The 17,749-nt window shown below is 37.2% G+C and overlaps 1 protein-coding gene across 1 annotated transcript in view; it reads left to right on the top strand.

Moving 5' to 3' along the window:
* LOC121426085 (sushi, von Willebrand factor type A, EGF and pentraxin domain-containing protein 1-like) overlaps positions 1 to 17,749 on the top strand; it is a 63,191-nt gene that overhangs the window by 22,678 nt on the left and 22,764 nt on the right. The window contains exons 15-31 of the mRNA XM_041622232.1: positions 136 to 363; positions 1,419 to 1,607; positions 3,478 to 3,678; positions 5,563 to 5,698; positions 6,982 to 7,100; positions 7,541 to 7,732; positions 8,046 to 8,237; positions 9,593 to 9,793; positions 10,211 to 10,453; positions 11,646 to 11,834; positions 12,491 to 12,697; positions 13,122 to 13,370; positions 13,609 to 13,854; positions 14,170 to 14,370; positions 15,281 to 15,874; positions 16,230 to 16,391; positions 17,068 to 17,229. Of these exons, the coding sequence (XP_041478166.1) occupies positions 136 to 363; positions 1,419 to 1,607; positions 3,478 to 3,678; positions 5,563 to 5,698; positions 6,982 to 7,100; positions 7,541 to 7,732; positions 8,046 to 8,237; positions 9,593 to 9,793; positions 10,211 to 10,453; positions 11,646 to 11,834; positions 12,491 to 12,697; positions 13,122 to 13,370; positions 13,609 to 13,854; positions 14,170 to 14,370; positions 15,281 to 15,874; positions 16,230 to 16,391; positions 17,068 to 17,229 (3,711 nt within the window). The remainder of the gene's footprint in view (positions 1 to 135; positions 364 to 1,418; positions 1,608 to 3,477; positions 3,679 to 5,562; positions 5,699 to 6,981; positions 7,101 to 7,540; positions 7,733 to 8,045; positions 8,238 to 9,592; positions 9,794 to 10,210; positions 10,454 to 11,645; positions 11,835 to 12,490; positions 12,698 to 13,121; positions 13,371 to 13,608; positions 13,855 to 14,169; positions 14,371 to 15,280; positions 15,875 to 16,229; positions 16,392 to 17,067; positions 17,230 to 17,749) is intronic.

Below are 17,749 nucleotides of genomic sequence, written 5' to 3'. Positions count from 1 at the left end.
CAGTCATGGGGTTATTTTCTATAAGCAAGCATGATTATAATTACTATTATAAAAATGGTTTATTCACATTTTTATTTTATTTTCTGTCAGCAAGTATAATTAAAATTGTTTTCATGAAAAAAAATCATATTTCAGTGGTAAGGTGCCCACCTGTTTATGCTCCATCGAATGGTCAAGTGACCCTCTCCCTTGGACAGGGGTCATGCGAGGGTGGAGCTGTGTTGGGGTCAACATGCCGAGTGACCTGCGACCTTGGTTATGACCTCCCAGATCAAGTGGAGAATGTGGAGATGCTATGTGGGCAGATTGAAGGAGGTAGCAGCACTATAGGAACATGGAACGAAAGCGTACCAGTTTGTGAAGGTGAGAGTGGACATTGGCTGGTTGTTGGTCTTCAATGGTGGTCATTGAAAAAAAAATCATACAACAGTCAAGGAATATCTAGGTATTTCTAAGAAACAATCTTTTCTCCTTATTCAAATCATATTATGAAGAATAGTATATGGACATTTGTAATGTGCCGGTATCCATCATGAAAAGATGCTCATGGCACAGGAATGAAAAGAAGAAAAAAAGGAAACATAGTTAAATAGGGGGATGCAATATAATTACTAAAAGCTTGTCTGAATAACCAGTTTTTCTGTGAATTTTTACAAAAAATATTCCAGATTTTGTTTGGAAGTTTATTCCATAGGAATGGACCAGCATATTGAAATGATCGATCCCCCCATGAATTATGAGATTGTGGTACAGCAAGTAAAAATAAGCTAGCAGACATGAGGTTACGAGATATGATAGCTACCAGAAATTACAATAAGTGAAATGGATGTATTATGTATATAAGATTTTTATTACATGAATTTCATGAATTGTTTCTTATTGGGAATCTCTATATAGTACAGGTTTGAAGTTAGTAAGGACTGTTTTTTTTCTCTGATTATCGGTGCAGCCATTCAGATAGGGACTTAGATCAGAAAAGGAACAATGATATTAGGACCCCCTCACATGTCTACCCCAAAATATATGAAGTGGCCCAGTTGTATATTATTAAAGATGAAATCACATTGTACTGCTTTAAAAAAAATTTTAACAATTTTTTTAAGTTTGCTGGATGTCAATCCAAGGCCACCATTAACATAAGCAGCCTGCTCATGTCTGTCTCATACGCTCACAATTTATGTATTTTTTTATTGATTATAGAAAGTTATTTTCACGTATATTTTATTGTATTTGAATATTATTATTTGATATATGAAATTGTCTGCATGGATTTTTCTGTGATGTTTTTTGCGTAATATTGTTTTGCATTATTTGTTTCCTCAGAAATTAATTCAAGCTGAAAATAAAAAAATAACCCAGTCCTTTTTTTAGTCAAAGACAAAATCACTTACTTTTATTTCAAACAATTTTTTTTTAAGTTGCCCGATGTGAGATCATGCCATCTGCTAATAGCTCAGTGCGAGGATGTCCCTTTGAGGATGCCTCATATGGTGACCAGTGTGAGTTTGCCTGCGATGATGGATACCTGACTGAGAATGGACTCAAGAGGGCGACACGCACCTGCACTGAAGACGGAACCTTCTCAGGAGATGACTTTGTTTGCAATGGTAAGTTACTTCAAAGCAGATGTAATATGTAACAATGAATTTGTATACATGTAGATCGATTTATATCTTTGAGTGCCCGATCAGGGTAGCTGCACTAAAGCCAGGGTAATAGTATGCAACGCTTAGAGACAAATGTCATTTGTATTAAGCGCTATATATAAATGTCGCATATTATCATTATCATCATCATCATTATTATCATATGTTAAGATTAATCTAGAGAGCATTAGAAATTGATCTCTATACCTTAAACAATAACACATGACGAAAATCTCCGTTTGAGAACACGTATACCCCAGTTTTTCCATGGACCTACTCCATGGTTTTTCTCAATCAATTACTGCCCCAAGTAAGTATCAAAACACCTGTTTCTTGACCTCGGTCCGAAGATAACATAATAGCCCGAGCGCGGTCCCTGGCAAAGCATGCCGCCATTTTTTATTCACTTACTTTCCTTATTTCAAGGTCGATTTTCTTCGTTCGAAATTGAAAATGGACTAACATTGAATTTCTGAATACAATATGCCTTTGAAAACGTGATTAAATATCAAATAGAATAATTTCATTCCGAAGGTCCTACTACAGGCAGAGAAGTCTTACGTAATAGCACAGCTGTTGTTTATCATTTTGTCCCTGGCCCAACGCTCATAATCTGGCCTGTGGAAACAGCGGGGATTACCTGGTCAAGAGGGGTTGATCAGGCGGGTGTTTCATAAAGCTGTTCGTAAGTTAAGAGCGACTGGTGATCCTGTCTTGCGGTAAATGGTACACACCATTGGCGATGATCACCAGTCGTTTTTAAAGTCGCTCTTAACTTACGAACAGCTTTGTGAAACAGCCCCATGATCTCAAACACGATTTGGGGTCTAATACCGCAGTTTGCAGTCTGAACTGCGGTCTTTCTTCAAACAGGGGTTTTTCTTCAAACGGGGGTTTGACGTAATGAGCTGCTTTCTTGAATCACACACCCACGTGAACCTGTTTAGGCATGGCTAATCTGCCCTGAGTGATATTGTGCATACACTTCGGAACTGTGCATCATTTCAGTCTACAGCACATTTTGTGATCTAAAATTGAATATGCTTTTCACCTAAAGCAAAGCCAGAAACGTATATCAAATAACACTGAAGCAGGCCAACAAAAACAAGCAAACTAGAATTCATGTACAGAAGTAATATCTAAAACGGTCTTTTCAGATTTTTTTAGATTAAATTGACCGAGCAATGAATATTGCTCAGTCTTTTTAATGGGATCATTGAAGGGATTTCTCCACCCATGATGTTTGCGAACGGCTTTCCCCCATACCTTCATTTTCCATTGCAATTATTGCTTTTTAATGTTTCACTTTTACAACTGTTATCAGTTAAAGCTTTGGGCATTGCAAGAACATTGTGATCCATTCTAAATAAATTTTGTATTCAAGTTCCAAATCTTTTGTTCCTTATAGATTTTTTTTTCCATTTGTGCTTTAATATGAATAAGCACCTAATGGACTTGCCCTACAAATATTGAGAGTTATTGGCTCGTCTGACAAAAGAAAGTTTAAACTGATTACTGTAGTTGACATTGATCTGGAAATTGTAAGATTTGCAATTAAAAGTTTCTTGCAACTCCCCCTGAGAATGTGTTAGGGGTGATAGCGCTGATTTTCTTCTTATCTCGTTGCTAGGAAAGCATGAATGCTTGGAATTAAGCAACCGGAGGATGAAAGGCTAAATAAGGTCCTCTCGTAGTAATTACCTAATGAATGCCTTTGATACCGTAGGGCTCATGCACGCCAAGTTTAAATCATACCTGGGTTACCGAATTGCTCACCACTACTCTACAGAGTTGTCATGCCTCCTTTTTACATTTAATCTTCATATTTCAGCTTCTGTAACCTGTCCCTCCGGTTTTAACCTGCGGCATGGTACCGTATCGCCACCAGAGTGTTCCAAAGCAGATTCCAGGATTGCCTATGACACAGCCTGCAGCTTCCTCTGCAACAACGGCTTCCTACAGCATGGCCCTTTCGTGAAAACCTGTACAGCAGATGGCACCTGGAGCGATACCAGGATCACTTACTGTGAAGGTTTGTGTGATGAATCAGTAGACCAGGGAGTGTTTCACAAACAGACAAAATGGTTTAGACCCTGTTTAGATCTACCAAAAATCTTGAGTGCGCCCAGAAGTTGGTAGATCTAAACGGTCATGGCACAAAAGGACAAAGGACAAATCTGAGGTAATCACAATGGAAAATACACCCTAGACAGTCTAGCAAAATTGTGAGATCATGCGGCGTGATCCACTGTTGGACTGTAAATCTTAACGGTCTTGGCATGAACTTGGCATAGAAGGCCTTTGTCTGAGCACATAGTATCAATCTTTGTGGAGCTTGCGCTTTCTCCTTTGATTGACCTGTTGCCATGACAATACAATTTGCGAATCTAAAGCGAGGCAATGTACCTTGCAATTACCGCAGATGGTTTAAACGACTTCCCATGTTTTGATAAGGAATTTCGGGATGTGTTCACTCCAGCAGAGATGCCAACCCTCCTGATGAAATTGGGAGGCTCCTGAAAATTCTTCCCAACTCCCGCCCTTACGATTACCATCCTTATCCTCCCGAAATTATGTTTTTTTTTGCATTGATCAAATTGGATTGGAAGTACAAGTATCGTCTGCTAACTTTAGCATGTATTAACTCCATTACGTTCGCTGCTACTAAATTCTGTGTGAAAGGCAGACAAAAAAGGAGCAGCGAAAAGCTGCTGCATGTGATATGCATAACGGGAATCCACTGTGCACCAGGCCGGTAGGCCCGACTAGCTTCGTGAGCCGTGTGCGCTTCCGGCCGCTGGATTTGCCGAGTCGTGCGGTGGAATATCATTGTGTGATTTCGGCGTGTTGATGGGTTGATATTGACCCGAAATGGCGGAAAATCAACAAAAGAAGACCAAGAAATGGTCTCAGAAGTATAAGACTGAATACAGTCTCTAGTACATGTGTATTCGGAAAGAGGAATTTACCATGCATTTTGGACAATTTGCAGCGTGGACATTTCAGTTGAGCACGGAGGTCGTGATGATATTCGAAAGCACTTTGGGAGCAAACGGCATACGGACATTGCGAAGACAAGATCTTTACAGGTAGACGTTACCCGCGCTGAGCTTTTCTTTACTAGATTTATAGTGGAACATAACCTGCCTATAGCTTATAATTCCTCATCATTATTGTTGAATGGGTGCTTTTCTTCTATTGTCCCCTCATTTTTTTTACATGTATAAATGCATATTTGATATTTTTTATGTTAAAAAATTGGGAACAATGATTTTTTAAAAACATGTGAAATGCTCCAAAATAAGGGTCAGATTGCACCAGAGAGCATCTAGAAACCCAGAGCTTCCAGGGCCCTAAGGCGGGCCCTGGACCTCAGCCGCAAGGGTCGAGCGCTACGTGCACTTTTGGTGTCGGCTGCAAATCCTCCCTAATTCTGATTTTCAAAAGTTGGCATCTCTGCTCCAGATTATTGTCAAGTTTGGCACTTGAGCAATATAGATTGGATATCAGTGAGAAGTAGACCATGTAGATCTTGGAGACCAAGTGAATATGACCCTTAGCTTCCACCACTTCACACTCGGTTCACTTATTGATCACATCATTTCAAATACTGTGTTCACATCTACTATAGATCTACTAGTTTCAAATCAGTCATTACAAACATTAGTTAGTGTTTATGATTCACTGAATGCATTAAATATGCAAATGAATCCATTTATGGGACTAATCAACCAGTTTAAGTTTCATTCCCTCTAGATTTGTTTTATGTGTGCAGCTAACTGATTCAATCAACATAAGTTTCTTTTAGGAGAGTCTGAATGCATGCCATATGCGAATAAATCTCTCAGTGGGATAAATCAACCATTTCAAGGACCGTTCACACTGTATATATATTTTATGTTTGTATCTAATTCAGATCATCAGGAGCCTACGTTTGATGAACCCTGTCCAAGGTATATCAATGTCAATGCAGACAGAGGATCAATTCATACAACAGTCGAGTTTACTATTCCAACTGCTTCAGATAATTCTGGGAATGTTACAGTGAAAAAGTAAGTTAAAAGAACAACTGGACAATGGGAATAACCTCTCATTAAGACAAAAGTATGATCAATCATTGTAATTTTTAAATAAAGACTATATCTTTAATGTCTGTGAATATTATGAATAAGTTCCTTTAAAAAGGATTATTTTACCTGAAACAAGTACTAAGACTGATCTACAATTATTGAGATTTAGTTGTGTTAAACTAAGGCAATGACATACTTTTTTTTCTTTGGCCAATCTCAATTAGCATGTTGCTATGATGTTAGCTCCAATTAATACCAGCAACTGTCTTTTATGAGATGTAGATATATTTGGAAGTGAGATTTTGTTTTTGAAAAATCAATTTAATTCAATTCACTTAAGGTCTTCTAGGTCAGTTACAGTTCTCTTGCAATTCTTTTGTGAAATTTTATTAGTTGTTTAATAAAGTGGCACAACTCCACTGATAAGGGCATATGGACAATCAAAAGTTTTTTTTCAGCATTCCTTTCCATTAACATCATTTAAATTATATATTTCTAATTATGCAACTTATCTTGTGTTAAAAATTGAATATAAATATTAGGTTATAGCTGTAATGATATATGAATCTTCTGCAACAATTATATTTATGTTGACAATCTCTTATTCCTGTAACTTTGGTGTTTTGACAAAATATTTGTATCACTCATTCAAGTAAGAACCTTTGATATTATTATAGAAAGTTTGGTCTAATATGCATATAATTTTTGTATTGGTGTGGTTTATCATAAGCTATCCGATCATTTCTTATCTTCTTATAGTTTGATTTGAAATATCCTTAAATTGATGTTGATATACTATTCTATTTTTTCAAAAACATTTCTTTTATCACAATTATGTTTTGCAGTATGCTTAATTGCCTGTATTCTCAGTTCAATCATGGTACAAAACAATGGTTTACACCTCAGTTACATTTGCTCTACAGTGGTCATATGGCGAGTTGAAAACAGCGGTTTTAACATTTTGTGAATAGTTACAGATAGTTGGCTTGAATAAAATTTCATAAAACAGTACTGTATATAGGTATAATGCAGATTACTCATTTTGTTGGGCTTCCCTTTTAGTGCCTTTTGCCAAACGCATGCAATTTGATTTTCTTAGTGTACACAATAAAATAAGTGTAATTACAAACAGAAATCTGCATAGTCCGTGATTTCGTGCCATCGTGCAATTGAAACCTGTTTCAAGAATACAGGTTCATATGTTTGTATGATATTATATTCTTCCATGATGGAAATAAAACAAAGAAGTAAACTCTTTTACCCAGAGTCACAGGTCTACCAGGACCCAATGCTACTTTTTCTGAAGGCGCTTCAATGAGTGCCTACATCGCTACTGATCAAAGCGGAAATGCAGCACGCTGTCAGATAGAAGTCAACGTTAATGGTGAGATTTAAAAAATAAATGTTGATTTTTTTTTTGTTCTTCATGACAGTGATATAAAAAAGAGCATTGGGTAAACACCTCAAAATTTTCCGAACTTGCACTTAATATAAAAAAACACAAGGATGAGCAGACGACAAAACCAAATACAATAAAATGGACAAATCTTGTGAAAAACTGATGAGCTCTTTAAAGATAACTGTTAATCTCACCTTACTGCTATGTATCTGTATTTTAGTATTTTCTCCTTATATAAATAACTGGGACTAAGCCCTCAGTGTTTATTGTTATCGTCTTATAGCCAGTCAGATATCAAATTCTGTCAAATGCACCATTAGTATTCTTTATTTGAATTTATAGTGTAACAGTTGTAGACATTGCACTAAGATTCACTTTTAAATTTTAAGTAAACAACTTTCTGTTTAATTCCCTTTTTCATCAAGTTTTCCGATGCCCTCGACCCCATGCACCTGCCAGAGGTTCGCTTGTCAACTGTACAGATCCTATATATGGCTCAGAATGTTCTTACACATGCAATCAAGGGTACGAGCTTGATGGTCCGCCAACTCGAACCTGTGAACTGACTGAGGGCCAGGCTCCAGCATCTTGGGATGGGGAACAGCCTTCATGTAGACGTAAGATACATGTATACAATTGAGAATGCATGGTGATTTCACGTTTTGTTGATGCTGGTGTCAGAAATATTATTCAGCTTGCCTTCCCTACATGTAGCTCAAACGCCTGGGGAAATTTGTCCCAGGGTCGTCTTCGTTTCATGTTTGTTGCTATTCTGCATTTAACATTGACCCGAAACCAAATGGTCAACAATAAATCTGAAATCTCCTTATGATTCTGATAGAAATTTTTGTAAAAGACAATGAAAGTGAATGTAATCGACCATTCCATAGAGTACATCTCATTATTTCTTTGTGTCAATTGCTCTTATAGCGAGGACCTGTGCATCCCTGCCGACCCCAGCACTAGCAGTCAGGTCAGGATGTCACCTTCAGCCACCTGAAGAAGAGACCTTTGGAACTCTTTGTACCTTCTACTGTCCTTATGGCTTCCGAGGCATTGGAGATCATCAGAAGCGCTGCCAAGCAGATGGGATGTGGAGTGGTTCTGACTTCAGTTGTGAAGGTTTTTTTAGCCTCATGTTTTTTTTCCATAAACTTGCATTACATCTTACATTATAACAATACATGTATATCATTAAATAATAACAATGATGATATGGACATTTGTATTGCACCAGTATCCACCATGAAAAGATGCTTATGGCGCATTAAGGAAGGCATTAAAGAATAATGGAGGGTGCCCCCAAATTTCCATTACCAAAAAATAAGCCTAGGGAAAATAGAAAATAACTTTAGTAAAGAAACGCAAGGGAAGAGGGTAAACTATGGAATAATTCTTTTAATATTTAAATTTTCTTTTGAGAAAGGTCAACATTTTTGCTTGCTTACTCTTTCAAGACAAGAAGTATGCAATGTTCAACCCCCTCAAAAACTTTTGACTCAAGTAGGCTTAATTTTAAGATAGTATAGTGGTAGAATTCAATGTTAGACTTCATGTTGGCAATTTGAATATGTAAAAAAAAATTGTTTGCACCCTTGCCATATCCAGAGACTGAGTTCTTAGGGTCTAAGGGCAATTGGGAAAGGGATCTAACGCTCACTTTGATATTTTGTGAGTAAGAAGATAAAGTTTGCAAATCAATTTGGGAACTGAATCTGTTCTTGAAATAAAGTATAAAACATATGGATGGGATATTATAATAAGTAATAATGATGATAAAAGTTATTGTAATATATGTAATAACTTGATGATAATGTTAGCAATAATAATATGTCCAATTCTTTATTAGCAAATTACACCAAGTAAAGCAATTCTCTATGCACTAAGATGAAACGAGAAATAAAAATTAAGAAATGCCATATAAAAGTTAGTATCTGAGAATACAATAAACTTACCAAATGACTGTTCATCATTAAAAACAAGATATATGCCAATTATCAATAAAATACACTGTCTCCCATCTGTGTTGATGATGTTCAGTGTGATCATTTACAGCAGTAGATTTCATGATTTCAGATTTAGGTATATGCAAATGGTTTAGATCTAGATCTATGATGATTTGATGGCAATTAACCTTGATTTTAAATACTTCCTTATGAACTCATTGTGTGCTTCAACTGCATGTACAAGGATGAACCATATTTGTGTGTTCAAATCCCACCATGGCCTAGCGCCCTCTGGCAAGGTGTCATTCTACTCATTGATACTCTCACCCAGGTGCTAATTGGGTACCGGTAGGAAGCAACCGTCATTGTGGTTGGTTAAGCAAGTTTGTGCCTAACAGGCTGCTTGAAATGCTATGAATCCAGTGACCGGGTAATAATAATTGTGAAGTCCTTTGAACAGTCGTAGATTGATAAAGTGCTGTATAAACGCCAGTTATTATTTTTTTGAAATTGAAATTTTCTTTTTGTCAGCCATCGCTTGTTCTCCTCTAGAGGTGGTCGATGGAGCAACCATCACACCTCCAGACTGCCAGACAGACCCAAGGTTTGGGGAGACGTGCCTGCTACGATGTAACACACCAGGTTTCCAGATCCAGCCAAGGATCCTGACTGACACTGTCTGCCTGGGTACGGGGTTCTGGTCCAGGAACATCACTAAAGCATCATGTGTAGGTCAGTATTGTTCAATCTTATCCTGATACTGCAGTTATCAATATTGTTATATTTATTATCATTATTACTGTTTATTATTATTATTATGATTGTTATAATTAATAGTGACATTTTTATCATTATTATTGTCATTATTATTATTTTCATGACTGTCATCATAATTATCATTGTTTTCATTGATATTCCCAGAATTATTATTTGAATTACTATATGTAGAAGCGATAGCATCAGGAGAAGTTGAAGTTCATGTTTGAAAAGACTGTCCGATATCTCTTTAGGAAAATGATGGTAGTATATGGACAAAAGAAATTTAAATGGCACTTCTAAGAGTTATAATCATGAAAAATGTTATGAAAGATGTATTCATTCATGAGCTTCCAATTTAATAGTTTTTACATTCAATTGATTCCTTTTCAGATATTGAAGAGCCAGTGTTCACCACCTGCCCCAATGACTTCATTGTGTACGCTCCCCAAGGAGAACTGCTTGCCGATGTCACCTGGAATGTCCAGGCCACTGATAACGATCCCACCGCTGCCGTCGATATTGTGTGTAACATGGAACAAGGATTGAAGCCTGAAGGGGACTATGCCGTGACGTGTACTGCTTCAGACGCCCAAGGAAACACCCAGACCTGCAACTTTGAGGTCTCTGTCAGAGGTTAGTAGATTGAATCAAAGGAATGAATTAAGTGAGAAAGTAGGAAAATTTGTGTCTGATCAAATGATTTTTATTTATGTTTATTGTGTGTGCTTGCTGGTGTATGTATTGAAACCCGTAGCAATAACCAATAACACTGTATATCACTGTGTAAACATACTTCCTTATTTTATTATTAATCATACATTTTAGTATGTATTCCCATTGGGCCTCGTCCACAAACTTAAGCTCATATCATTAGGTGCTGGCTCATTACTGTGCAATCTTTGTGATTGTAAATTATTTCGATGTTGTTTTGCCAAATGTATTGAATTTATTAACTTCAAATTCAATTCAATAGTTATACTGTATCTCTTCTTAATATATAATAACTTAATTCCCAAACTTTTGCATGATGGAATAGTCATTGACTAACTTGACTTATAGTATAGTTGGACATTGAGAAGGGTTTGCCATACTTTGTCTGAAAACAATATAGGACCTGATTTGTCTACAAAGAAAGTATTTTTATAGTATTGTGTATCTTCCTGATATTTAATCACTAATAACTGAACTTTCGAGATGGAATAGAAGCCATCAGTTACATGCGAAGTCGAGCAATGATTGCGGATTGCCATACACCGAGTGAAAGCATTTAGAGGGCTTGATTCTACCAATATATATTTTTTTCTTTTGTTATCATTTTAACTTGTAAGCAGATATCTACACATCCACCAAGCATCTTTGGATATAGAAGCAATTAATTATCTACAAAGTTGAGCAAGATTTCAGGATTACCATACACTGTTTCTGAAAGCTTTTAGAGGGATTGATTCTACCAATATATATTTTTTTCTTTTGTTATCATTTTAACTTGTAAGCAGATATCTACACATCCACCAAGCATCTTTGGATATAGAAGCAATTAATTATCTACAAAGTTGAGCAAGATTTCAGGATTACCATACACTGTTTCTGAAAGCTTTTAGAGGGCTTGATCCAACAAATGTATTATCTAGATCATTTCATGTGGTATCAATTTGACTTGTGAGAAGATATCTAACCCTCCACCAAGCGTCTTTGGTTATAGAAGCCATTTATTATATACTAAGTTGAGCAATGTATCAGGATTACCATACACTATTTCAAAAACTTTTAGAGAGCTTGATTCTACATATATATCATTTATTTTTCTTATTTATTTGACTTCCAGTGAGGAGATGTCAGCCTCTCCATCCACCTGTCTTTGGTAATATCGTTGGATCGTGTGACAATGTTTGGGGAAGTGAGTGTGAGGTAGAATGCGCTCTTGGATACTCCCTCGTAGGACCGAGCCTGACACAGTGCAACTACACAGGACAGCGGATGCACTGGCAGAGAGAAACGGCACCCTATTGTGATAGTAGGTATCCAGCAGCTTGTGCCCGTGCCACAGGCAGGGTGGTGGAGAGGGAAAGAATTTTCAAAGGAGAGTTGAAGATGTGTGCTTGGATTTGAACCTGTGCAATGATGGATTAATTTGGCAATTAAGCCCCGCGATTCTCAAATTGGCAAGAACCCTAGCTAGGATATTGCAAAAATACATTGTGAAGAGGAGGCCGGCATGATGCCATTAGAACACTCAATTTTGCTGTCAGGTATTTTTGGTCAAATTGTAAAAGTGACAGGTCAAAACTCTACAATGCACTTAATCATAGTTTGAGTCTCACTCTTGATAGGTATATAATAAAGAAACTTGGGTGTTTCTGCCCAGCCTCCAATTTTACATTACCATTCTCTGCAAGCAGTTCAGATTAACTGTTAGTCCAAAATGAATTAAGCACAATGTTTTATCAGGCAAGTTCTGTCTTATCTGACAATTACCATAAATTTCTCAGCAAATTAAAATCCAGGAAATCAGATGAGGCAACTTGTTAGATGACAAAATGTTGATGAAGCACTCTACATTGAAATTTTATTAATGATTCAATGGACTTGTTCTTTTACCCTTGTAAATCTTTCTCTCCTGCTATTGTTGCTTTCCTTATCAAAACGTTTTTTCTCTCTCTCTCTTGTTAGTTGTTGGATGCGATCCCCTGGACCTACCACTCAACATCAGTGTATACCCTGCTACATGCACGGATATAGAGAAACTCTATTATGGGACGGAGTGTACCTTCTTTTGCCGCAATGGACTTACGTTAGAGGGCGCTGTTCACTCTGTTTCTTGTGGTGCAGATGGAGAGTGGGATGCAAATGTCTCAGAAATTGAAGTCACATGTATTGGTATGGCTGGCAGAATAAGATACATTAAATTTAGATGCTTGATATTTTAAAGAAATATTGTAGTGGACAAGCTAAAGATATTTCAGTCAGTAAAGAAAAGCGTTTTTATAATCCCTTTCTTAAGAAATGTTGGCCTTGTCATCCACTCTGGGTTCAGAATCAAATTGATTCACATTCGCTCTTTTGTCTTATTAGAAGCTCATGTGTGGAATTACATATAGGTATTCTATATAAAAACTTTCGTAGAGGTTGAAAACTATAAAAAAATGGAGGTAAATCTGCTTTCCTCAGTGAATATAAATTTAGCATAAATGTTGCCACAATTACTTAAACCATACAACCATATACTACGGCTAGACAAGGCAGGACAAAAGAGCACTAAATATTAAAATAAATGTTTTCTCTTACTCTCGTTATCATCCAGATAAAGTAGCTCCAACACTCACATTCTGTCCCGGACCGATTTCTGTCATTCGTACTGAAATCTGGGGCGTGGAAATAACCTTCGACCTGCCCAGAGCACAGGACAACACCGATGAAGTTCTTTCAGTGATGACTGTCCCAGAAAATTTGACATCCCCCTATAACTTCACAGAAGATGCTGTGGCTAGCTATACATTTATAGATTCATCGGGAAACTCTGTGGTGTGTTCGTTCTCTGTGTATGTTCAAGGTAATGAATGCATATTCTAATTTTGCCATGTTGAGATTGTAGTATCATTATCTTATGTTACCTGGCTTGAAAGTTGCAATTGCTAGTAAGATAGGCGTGGCCAATTAATTTCCTGATGAAACCTTTACATCAAGTTTGCTCCCCTTAAAGAAGTTTCTATTTCAGATATTTTCAACGTTTTTCATAAATGATAGCTCCCAAGTAAGCTGATACCAGGTGAATCTATTGTCTGTTTCAGATGAGATCCCTCCAGTAGTAGTCTTCTGTCCTGATGATATCCATGTCAACACCAGTGAGGTCTTGACCGAAGTCACCTGGGAAGCACCAATCTTTGAGGAGGTCACCGGCGATGACCTGCTCATCACCAGTAACCATGAAAACCACATGGCAACATTTCCCTGGGGAGAACATGTTGTTAGCTATCTAGCCTCAAACACAGACAATGGAAAAACTGTTGGATGTGAATTTTCTGTTGAAGTGAAACGTAAGTTGCAGATTGAGGTATTTTTCCATCAAACAATCAATATTTAGATCTAGATTCTAATTCAATTTCTGATTAAAAGCAAATCAAACATCACATGAAAAATTGAAATATAGTCCAAAGGTAGGTTAGTATCCTAGTTTATATGATAAATTAAATATTTTGGAAAAAATAAACAAACACAATACAAATAACCTTTGTTGAGTTTTAGAAAAGATTATCAAGATGAATGCATTTATTTTTAAAAAAGTCCTTCAAAAAATTAGTTTCTCTGCAGCCTATGCATACCACAGTATAACACCAACTTTGCATTTTCAGCTGTTACGTGCAATGACCTGAGAGCCCCTGGGAACGGAGCGATTTCCTGTGACCAGTGGGCGTATGGAAGGTTCTGCAGCATCTTCTGTAACAATAACTTTGACATCCCAAGACTTCCATCATCCCGCAAGCCCCCTGAACATTACGTCTGCGGAGGCAGTGGGCTCTGGAGTCCTCATGCCTATGTACCAGATTGTTCAGGTGAGTATTAGAAAGTACCTTACCAGAAGTTTGAAGTTTTCCCCTATGAATAACACAAGCATCTTTTCATCACCGATTTTATTTTTTTTTCATAAAGAAAACAATGGGAAGAAGATTTCTTTCTGGAGTCCAGCTTATAATGCCAATGATGAGATGTTAGGCAAGGCTCCACACTAACTTTTTTCTTGGTGGCCCAATTGGTCCACCAAAATCATCAATTTCACAGTTTTGGTGGCCAGCAAAGCAAATTTGGTGGCCCTTAAACAATAGAAAACATTACAATTTATCCAAACGTTAGTATCCCGTCTGGGCCACCAAGTGTGGGCTTTTATAGAATTTTGGTGGTCCGACTTTCAATTTAGGTTGCCCCGGGCCACCAGGCTGCTGCTAATGTCGAGCCCTGTCAGGAACAGCAATTCAAAGACACTTTGAGGTTTCTGTAGGAGGCACATGATGCTGGTTGTTGCCTATATAATTCAATTTTTTCTTGTTTGGAGGATAATGCCACCATCACCTTTTCTTATTAAATCTATCTTCTGACATTCGCTTACACTGTTGCAGTTATAGTCCATTCCAGTTCTTGAAATTCTCTATCCAGCTGATTCTGGTTCCTACTCTTGGTGTAGTTCTACACTTCCCTCAGACATATTTTCCTACAAGCTGTAGACCCAAATGCTGTTAAATTTAAAATCACCAAATCATTTAATACTTTACATTATCCTTCCTGTCTATTTTGATTTTGCCACATGCTATGCTATGGCTATAATTCTTTATTGCTTTTATTTCACTTTCAAGATATTTGTTGTCATTTTTTGAATTCTTTTTTAGTTGTCCTGTTCTGTGATTTTATTAGTACTCTAGTATCTTGTTATAATCATATGTCATAAACATTTGCTTCCACTCCTTATAGCAATCAAGAGACCGGGCCGATGCAACCTTCCCAATGAACTTCTGTACTTCTCTGGAGATTGTGGCACGCAGGAAACTCTGAATCAAATCGCCGAATCCTTCCTAGCAATCCTCCAGGGAACAGACTTCAGTGATATCTGCACCCAGTCAGACCAGTGCACTGCAGATAATGTCAGGGTTACATGTGGACCAAATATTGAGGCTAGCCGAAGAGGTCGCAGAGAGATTCCTCGACGACGGGCTATCCTTAGAAGCAAAGAGGAAACAGACATGGTCTTGCAAATGGACAGGAGGACTGAACATCGCCTGAAACGACAAGTGGCCAGCCCATTTGTGGTTTCCGTAGAGTGGGACTTTGAGGTTAACATCAATCAAGACCCAAGCCTTGATAACTTCGCTGCTGCCACAGATGCTGAGGACATTATGATATCTATGAATGATATCATCTATGACCAGATCTTGGACGGTACCTTCCCCGACATCACAGATGTTCCTGGAGCAGACATCATCCTGGATGTGGATTCATTGACGTACGACTATGCAGAAGTTATGTGCGATGATGGATTCACTGCCGACAATGAAGATTTGCAATGTGGTATGAAATTTTGAAACTCCAGTATCATTATTCTTCAATTAATACACTGACTATTAAATTCCAGGGTTTTTCAAACCTGTCATTGATGAATCAATATCCTGTCTTTCAGTTTCGTGCATCGTGGGTACATTTATTGATGATGTGAACAGGGTTTGTCAAGCTCTAACTAGATGAATCCTTAACTTGTCTTTCAGTTCCTTGTATTATGATGGCATTCTTCAACACTGTGACCAGGAATTGTCAGGCTTTTCCAAGATTAATTCTTGTCTTTCAGTATCTTCCATTGTGGGAACATTCAATGTGTCCTCTGTCTTTCAGGTTTGACATAGACAAATTCCATATCCTTTTTCTCCAGTTCCTTGCATAGTGGGGACATTCTTTGACAATGTGACCAGGATTTGCCAGGCCTGTCCTAGAGGAACCTATCAAGACTCTGAAGCACAGTCATCGTGTATCCCATGCGAAGAGGGACAATGGACAGAGGAGGATGCATCTACTAATCATACTCAGTGCTTGGGTGAGTAGAAAAGTAGAATAAAGTAATGTCAATGCAATTCAATTCAGCATTTATTTCATATTTCACTAAGAAGCAAACTGATAACCGAATCATGTACAGACAAAGAGACAACAAAAAAATATTGTTACAACATCAACAAAACCAACAAAAGTGAGAAAGTATAGTGGGCACATTATAATGATATATAAGAAATTAAAAGATAAATGATTTCAATACAGGAATACACTAAAAGGCCAGGAGAAGGTTAAATGCACACACCCAAAGTAACTTTGCCCTTAAGGTAATTGTTATGTATAGATGCAGCAAGTGACAAGTAGCAAAGAAACAAAATAAAAGATAAAAAAGAGAATAAAACAACATCAGTTGTACAAAGAACTAATGCACAATTTCCTATAATAACCAACCTTCTATATGTGCAGACTTCATTGTTTTCTCTATTCTTACTTCAGAAACTGGCCAAGTAATGATAGTTTGAGAGCATTACAACTAATTATATAAACTAGAAAAAAAGAGACAAAGTCTTACTTATAGGGAGCCAGACGTACATGTTTTATGGTATTGCCCTGACATGAACAATACTATTGGTACCTGTTAGTGTACAAAGTTCGGTAATGACAATATTTTTATTCTTATATTTATCATTATTATCATCATCATTATAATTTCACATCTGCAGATATATGTGATGCAGGTCACTTCTCACCTACTGGTGTAGCCCCCTGTGAGCTTTGTCCTATTGGAACTTACCAACCTGAAACCCTCAGCACCTCATGCCTTCAGTGCCCTAATGGAACAAACACAATGGCTAGCGGCAGCAATCATATTCAACAATGCATAGGTAAGTCAAAATGTGACAAGCCACCCCAAAACTAACAATAAGTCACAGGGAATAAAACCTACGCAAAAATGTGGTATTCAAAATGATAATAATCATCATGATAATGATAATTGATATTTATGAAGCACTTTACACAAAGGTTTCAAAGTGCTGTGTACATAAAAGAAATATTCAAATAAAATTGTATAATAAATGAATAATCTACAGAATGACAATTAAGAAAACAAAATTAAAAACATAACTTTTTTGTGCTGGGTCTTGAAAATGTGCATCTTGAGTCTCTTCTTGTAGGTGTCAGTATTGGGTGCATCGTGAAGGGAGAGAGGTCCAAGTAGAGGTGCACGAACAGAAGAAACCCCAGTGCCGTAGCAGTTGTGGGTGCAAGGTCCAAGTGCGAGCTGGGGTCTTATCAGAAAGCAATAATAACGAAATTTGATTATCTGAAAAAATAGTAATTCTTTTTCTTTACACTGTCAAAAGTTCAGTTAGTGTACATTACCTAGTAAAGAAATAGGCATGA

Source organism: Lytechinus variegatus, chromosome 13 (genome assembly GCF_018143015.1).
Source record: "Lytechinus variegatus isolate NC3 chromosome 13, Lvar_3.0, whole genome shotgun sequence".
Taxonomy (NCBI): Eukaryota; Metazoa; Echinodermata; class Echinoidea; order Temnopleuroida; family Toxopneustidae; genus Lytechinus; species Lytechinus variegatus.
The sequence above is the reverse complement of the archived record's forward strand: the minus strand, read 5'-3'. Positions and strand labels throughout refer to the sequence as shown.